The sequence below is a fragment of the Penaeus vannamei genome, chromosome 21 (genome assembly GCF_042767895.1).
Source record: "Penaeus vannamei isolate JL-2024 chromosome 21, ASM4276789v1, whole genome shotgun sequence".
Taxonomy (NCBI): domain Eukaryota; kingdom Metazoa; phylum Arthropoda; class Malacostraca; order Decapoda; family Penaeidae; genus Penaeus; species Penaeus vannamei.
In genome coordinates this window covers 8,105,597-8,113,096 of record NC_091569.1, presented here as the reverse complement: position 1 = coordinate 8,113,096, position 7,500 = coordinate 8,105,597, and the positions used below count along the sequence as shown (strand labels likewise).

General features: G+C 37.5%; 1 protein-coding gene across 2 annotated transcripts in view; it reads right to left on the bottom strand.

Moving 5' to 3' along the window:
- The window catches only part of LOC113812455 (uncharacterized), a 194,145-nt gene that overhangs the window by 337 nt on the left and 186,308 nt on the right, over positions 1-7,500 (bottom strand). Inside the window, exons 2-5 of one of the 2 annotated variants that reach the window (XM_027364340.2) lie at positions 4,404-4,592; positions 3,521-3,583; positions 2,120-2,236; positions 1-1,877 (exon numbers count right to left, since the gene is read on the bottom strand). The exon at positions 1-1,877 is cut by the window's left edge and continues 337 nt beyond it. In XM_027364340.2, coding sequence (XP_027220141.1) covers positions 1,320-1,877; positions 2,120-2,236; positions 3,521-3,583; positions 4,404-4,592 — 927 coding nt within the window. In that variant the 3' untranslated portion in view covers positions 1-1,319. The remainder of the gene's footprint in view (positions 1,878-2,119; positions 2,237-3,520; positions 3,584-4,403; positions 4,593-7,500) is intronic. The other variant, XM_027364341.2, reaches the window with a different exon arrangement.

Genomic DNA, 7,500 nt, shown 5'->3' with positions numbered 1-7,500 from the left:
TAGGATAAAAAGTGTAAAGAGACACAATGAATATATATGTGACCAAGTGCATTATCAAATATATTCAGATACTCATGTTTACTCTGGAATGATTTTTTTTTTGACATTTGGTGTACATCCTTTTCTAATTCTTAACAGCTTGAATATTATTTGTATTACAGTACAATCCAGCTTTACCTTTCAAGTCTGTTGTCACAGTATTCATGTCACTTCACCACAAAATACTAATTTCTTAGCATCTGTATATCCCAAGAGCCATTCATTAGGCCACCTGAACTCAGGAAATAATTTGCATATAGATTCCAAAAAGAATCAATGGCATACACAAATTTTACGTTTTAACTTCTCCATACAGGATTTTAAAACTTATTCTTTTGAGATACATGCCTCATTCTGCCTCCTTTGTCCCTGCATGAGCAAAGCATAAAAGCACCAAAACCTCGTCTTCATATGGCAAGATTATAACCAACACCAAACTGCAGTGTATATGTAATATGTACAAACTTAAGATAAGTGTATTATGACAGATTCTTATTTAAAGTTTCAGTTCTCTTTAATGGCATATTTACAATTACAGTACCTTCAGAAGTTCATGATTGGCTACATAGTCTTAGCATGATAATGAAGTATTTCTTATACCAGTTAGCAAGGGTAAGTGGTAAGTATGCTGCAAAATTTTCTTTATATTACTATGGAGCTGTGCTTTCATGAAAATAAGATCCTTGACAAAGTACAAAACAATGAAGTATTATTGAAGCAAAATTTATAGACACAGGATTTATGAAAATTACAATTTTAAACTATAAAATTATAGAATAGGAACTATGGCATATGGAATCATAGATAAACCTGTAGATATATTTCAGTATAAACTTTTCACAATTGCTAGCAAGCAAAAATAGTAAAAGGGCTGCATGACTTTATGAAAATCTATCTTGTTAACTTAATACCTGAAATACAAGGTACACTAAAACATATACACTGTGACAAGTCGTTAAGTAAACTACAGTTGATAAGGCAAAGCAGTTTAGCTTAAATAATGTAGTATCATGACATAGATTTATCTTCGGCAATATGCTATTAAGTGGCACAAGGAATATTGCTGTGAGGCATAGAATATACAGGCATATGGTGCCTTAACAATTTACAATGATCAAATACAATAATTATGTTCATTACACTAAATGTATGTAACACAAATTTGTAAGGGAAATGTGATATTTTACAAAAGCTGAGCTTGGTATTTTTTCAAGAATGATAGTCAACTTATAAAATAAAAGGTGCATTAAATATGGTACAAATGAATCACTTAAAAATGCTTAGACGAAAGGAGGGAACTTTTGGTCCTCTGATGGCTGCTCATTGGCAAGAGGCAGGACTCCAGCATTTACAGATGGAACAGGATTTACCAAAAGGTTGTCTAAAGAGTTTGACACAGGAGCAATAGGTATCACTGGTCGTGCAGTTACAGGTTGTGGTGTGGTAGGTGGGGGAGCAATGGGTGCTGGTGGAGGTCTAGCTGGGGTTGGACGGGGTGCTGCAGGTGCGGGAGGTGCAGGAAGAGCTTGTGGTGCTGGTGGGGGAGGTGGGGTCATTCCAATGATATTGTTTGAATTTGGACCAGATATTGGTGCAGGGAATGCTTGCACTGTCTGTGGCTGAGTTGCAGGTTGTGATGGTCTGAAGGTTTGTGGTGGGGGCTGCAGAAGGAGGGAATCAGGCTTGGGAGATCCAAAGTTCCTGCCATCATTGATTGGAGACGGAGATGGTGGTGGTGGTGGAGGCCGGAACTGCACGGAGTTGCTGGGGGGACTTGGTGGGATGAACTGTGGTGCTGGTGGTGCTGGCGGTGCTGGTGGTGGTGGAGGTGGTGGAGTCTGAAACAGTAGAAATTATATATAAGTTATAATCATGATACTAATTCCAAATGGAGATATATTTATTTTACTCTCCTAATAGAACTGAAGACAGAAGTCCCAAATTGGTTATTTATTATTTCTACATTACAACAATTTTTTTTTTAAAATCACCCATCCTTCTAGATCATTTGTAATCAACTCTTGTAGCAGTGAGGATATGTATGCCTCACATTCTGTCAACTGAGCAATAAATAACATACTGGTCTAGAGACTGGTGGAGGTGCAAAAACGATAGAGGACTGTGGCTGTGGTAGTGGCTGTGGCTGAGGCCTGAAGACTTGCTGAGGTGGCGGCGGCGGAGGTGGCGCTATCTGGTTCTGTTGGAGAGGTCATTCTGTTAAAAATGGGTTCAGCAAGGGTATGGACTCTCTTTTTCTGTACTAGTTTGATATTACTTAAATAAGTGAGGATACACTCATCTAATTGTTTTTATATAATAGCACACATTTTTAGATTTTGGAACTTGTCTGTTTGTACAATTACTGAATCATCTTTGTATAATAAGCATCTGAATATAATTACAATAACATATATAATTATAAACACTGTCAAATACAAACTGTAGTTAGAAACTACATTCTACAGTACATTGTTTGTTAAATTCAAGAAACACTATGGATTAAACAATGTTCTTTAAAGCCATACAAAGTGAAGTGCATTCAACAGCCAAAGGAAAAATACAAGAAGAATGATAATGATATGAAAGCAGATTACAGGACTGTATATATAAGGAGAGGAAGAAAAATCATAAGGGGGAAAATGACTAGGGAAGATTCAGTATATTAACAGTCATTTACACTGTACATGAACTCACACATAGATGAACTAGGCTACAAAGTAGTTGAAAAAATAAACAAATGAACAATGCAGAGGGGGCACCATCTATTTATGAATATGACACTACAACATGCTGGAGGTGAGATCAGTGTCTCCAGCAGTAACAGCTGTCAAATATTTTGTTCAGAAGCTGTCACTGTGTCTTCACTCTGTTACCCACACTTGGAATTCATTCACCAGATACAAAATTATACAATAGTACTGAGTCAGTTGTCACACATCTGTAAAGAATTGTAGATTATTGTGAATAAGATGCAGAATAATGCACAGCTTCATTCATCTTTTTTTTTTTCATTCTGCTAGCTTCGGTGTAAAACTGTCAAAGAAAAAATCCTGTTGTCAAAGGAAAACAAAATGTCTTGTGTAAATGCAGAATCAAGAAAAATGGGGAAGAGTAAAGAAATGAAAAGGCTCATACGTGTAAAAATATCTATATATTTCTTTTGCAGAAGTGTTCAGGTAAACTGGTGGTGCACGTAGGTGTGTGTTGAGGTGCCAGTCCAAAATATTTCCATGGTATCTGACTGCAGAGACAGATATCATACACGTGTTTATTAACAAATGCTCCTTCCTTTTAATGAGTTGCCGTCTTGCATTTTTATACAATAGATGTTAGAGAAAACTAGTGTGAATCTTTGCATGGAAAACTCCTAGCACGGATGAGATCCCACGTACACTCCCTTTAACCTTTATTAGTACAAGCATTTTAATTACATATAAAAAAGCTACAAAGAAGAAGAAAGTAAATGCTTTTGTCTTCCAACCTCCGTCCTAAATCTGTGACAACGATGCAATCTCCCATTTCTCCCAAGGCAAAGACGAAATCTCTGTAGGGAAGACATGTAACGAATATCATGAGAAAATATACCTGTTCCTTTGTGTGTGAAGATAACTATGTCGCCCTACCTCTTACCCCCTTTGCTGCCAGAGGATCAGAAATGCAAAGGGCATTTCAAATCCAAAATGGCATTGTTCAACAACCTGAAAGAGGATTAACTGTCCTGTGGAATGTAAGGGTTGATTTAAAGGTATCTTAAGACTGTCTTCAACTTTTGCATAATACCAGATTTAAATGAAGTCATTTCTGATTTGTCGGTCTCATTAGTAACCATTAATGTACTTGCATCATGCATATGAGTTATGCCAGAATTATTTATATATCTAATGTTCATTAGTCTGGAATATTGATTCACCATAGCATGTTAATAATGATGAGTAAATTGACTTTCATGAGTTTTTATAATGTATATTCATGCCATTGCATATTTTCTAGTAACAGGGGTTTGGGGGAATTATAATAAACTGTATTTGAGTAAAAATGGATGTTTGGTTACGGTGAACTAACTTTGAGTCAGAAACACAACCATACCCCCTGAAATATACTTTTTGGGTCATAATTACTGCCTATCAAGTCAAATATGGACATTTGCATACGGCTGTTAGACTGTATTCCAACAGTCAATAGAATACCTATGAATCTGATCTTTGTATTACGCAAACAACAGAAAGACAGGGAAACAAGGGAAGAAACTCACATACATGAATAAATATCCAACATCTCATTCGTACAATATAAAGTACAGGTCAGTGTTAGGCAAACCCCCTTCGAAGGCTTGCACTCTCGACCTCTCCCAACCGGAAACTCACCTGCTGCTGCTGGAGGAACTGATTCGCTGGGACAAGCACAGGAGGACGGGGGCGTGGCCGAGGTCGAGGCCTGGAGAACAAGGGTCTGAAGCCGCCGAAGAGAATTCTAGGAGGCGAGGGCAAGGGGAATCTGAATTGCGCCTGTACCACTGAGGCTGTTGCCACGACCACCAGGAGCGCTAGCCACACCTGCGGATAAAGTTGTGTGTTAATTAAGGGATACTGTGGCTGCTTTGCTCTACAGTGAAATCTATCCTTACCTGCTCACAAATATACGATGTACTCCCTTCACAACGCAGGTGAAAAAAAATTATTTCTGTTAATCATAAGAATGGCAATAGAAACTGATACTATATCACTCAGAACATAAAAAAAAAATAATAATAATAATTCCTTCTTGTTCTGATCTATGGGATGCTTGTCATCATTTGTAATTGGATCTGAACTCAATCATTTGACCATTGGCTATCAGCCATTCCCGTTGCAAGATGCATTTACTACCCTCAATTATTATTTTTTCGTTTTTAAAAATATATTTATTATTATTATTATTATTATTATTATTATCATTATTTTATTTATTTATTATTATTATTATTTTTATTTTTGCAAGTTCAGCCACCCATAAGCAATCAACACTCGCATCGGACTGTTGCCTATTAAAAAAAAAAAAAAAAAAAAAAAAAAAATTGACCAGCACAACAATACTTTGTTAAGTCGAGACGAACAATCGGCCTATTAGTTGACCGACCTATCCCGCCAACCACAAACTGAACCTTTTTCTCACTCATCCATCACACTCAACTTCCTTCCCAACAAATAACAAAGGCCAGAGCGCCAGACATCGGGTAAAAGGTCCTTGTCCTCGACCTTTACCATATTCACAGGCAATTGTAATTTAACATCACCGCCACGAAGTCATTTGATGTCGATTATCACGAGAGGCAGCTCGCTCGCTCTCTTTCTAAAGCCTGTTTGCAATTACTGCGTTTAATTGGTGGTTTTATACTTTTTGGCCTTTGATGTAACTCTCTCCGTGGGTCTTTGTTCTCTCTCTCTCTCTCTCTCTCCCTATTTCTCTCTCTCTCTCTCTCTTCCCATTTCTCTCTCTCTCTCTCTCTTTCTCTCATTCTCTCTCTCTCTCTCTCTCTCTCTCTCTCTCTCTCTCTCTCTCTCTCTCTCTCTCACCCTCTCTCTATGCACAAACTGAATTCTTTCTTTCCAGTGAGCGTCTCGGCCGTTTCCTTACACCAACCTTGTTAAAAAAATAAGAACAAAAAAGTCATTGACCACTAATAAATAATAACGATACTAACAGAAATAAAACGGAATAGAAAAATAAGAGAGAAAACCGAACGACTACTCTGTGATGAGTCTCGGTGCTGGAGGCAAGGTCGCTGAGGGTCGCTGTGCCTCCAACCGGTTGACCTTATAAGACAAGAGAGAGAGAAAAAAAAAGTCGTTGCGATTCTCCACGGCATAAGGAGGGGCAGAATCAAGGTGTCGCAGATCATTAAGATTTTCGTCGTCAGGGCTTCTGATTATCTGGGTAATTTTGCCTAATTTGTGGGAACGCGGGACCAGCACGAGCGTGTCCATGCACTGGCTAACGTACACCCTGAGTATTTTTTTATATATAACATTTTTTCTTCCATTGCAACAAGGTCGGAGTTAAATGGACCCACTGGTTACGAAACTTGTGATATTTATTGGCCTCCATGAATGTTCCAAAGCTCGGTTTCTCTTCGGTGGGCTTGTTAACGATCAAAGTGATTATATTAATTGCTTATTGTCATGTAAGAAAGTGATTTTTTTTTACAATCGTGTAGTTGAAACATTTTGGGTAAGGACGGTGAGCTTTTATCAAGGATATCATGTATGCATGTCACGCACACATGCACGCACCCCCCTGCACAATTATCATTATCATTTTATCCATCATCATCAATATTATTACTTATTATTATTAAAATTACCATCGTTAGCAATTGTTATTATCATTATAAAAATAGTAATTATTATTACTATTATTATCATTATTACTATCATTATTATTATTATTATTATTATTATTATTATTATCATTATTATTATTATCATCATCCCTAAATTCATATTTTTACGCCCTCTAAAACATAAACAAATCTGAATACGTCGCGATCCGAAACACTACATCGGGGGTTTGCACATGTTCGCTGAAACGAGCCACTTATCTCAGCATGAAGAAGGGAGCCCCGTGGAGCCTGGCACGTCTATCCATCAAACACTTGCTCTAGCTGCCTTGCGAGGGAAGGTAAGCTGTGGGGCAAGAATTCACGAGAGCTTCTGTTTTCGCTTAGTGAGGAGCGTGGCAACTGTCGGCAAGGCGTGTTGATACTGCTTCGATTTTTGTTTCGGAGTCTCGTTCTTTTTGTCTGTATGACTGTTTATCAATTTGTCTGATAAGTCTTGTTCTTTTTGTCTGTGTCTGTTTATCAATTTGTCTGATAGGTCCTGTTCTTTTTGTCTGTGTCTGTTTATCAATTTGTCTGATAAGTCCTGTTCTTTTTGTCTGTGTCTGTTTATCAATTTGTCTGATAAGTCCTGTTCTTTTTGTCTGTGTCTGTTTATCACTTTGTCTGATAAATCCTGTTCTTTTTGTCTGTGTCTGTTTATCAATTTGTCTGATAAGTCCTGTTCTTTTTGTCTGTGTCTGTTTATCAATTTGTCTGATAACTCCTGTTCTTTTTGTTTGTAAGTCTGCCTATCAATTTGTCTGATAAGTCCTTTTCTTTTTGTCTGCATGTATGTCTGGCTATCAATTTGTCTGTTTGTCAATCTATTGATCTGTTTGTTTGTCTGTCTGCCCTTTCTTTCTCTCTCTCTTCCTCATTTACATATAACGGCCAATTCAGGCTTGATGTCCCGAATCGCCGTCAGCAGAGACTAAATTGAAACCTGAAACACTTGTTCTCTGACACTAATGTTTCCAGCTTCTTTGTCTTCATTAATCGAAAAACTCTTTGGTTTTCTTGTTTTCCGTTTTTGCAATCGCCCGTGTAGATGATGATCTCTTCACAGCAGGTACAGTTTTGCACAAGCAAGGTAAACACATTCT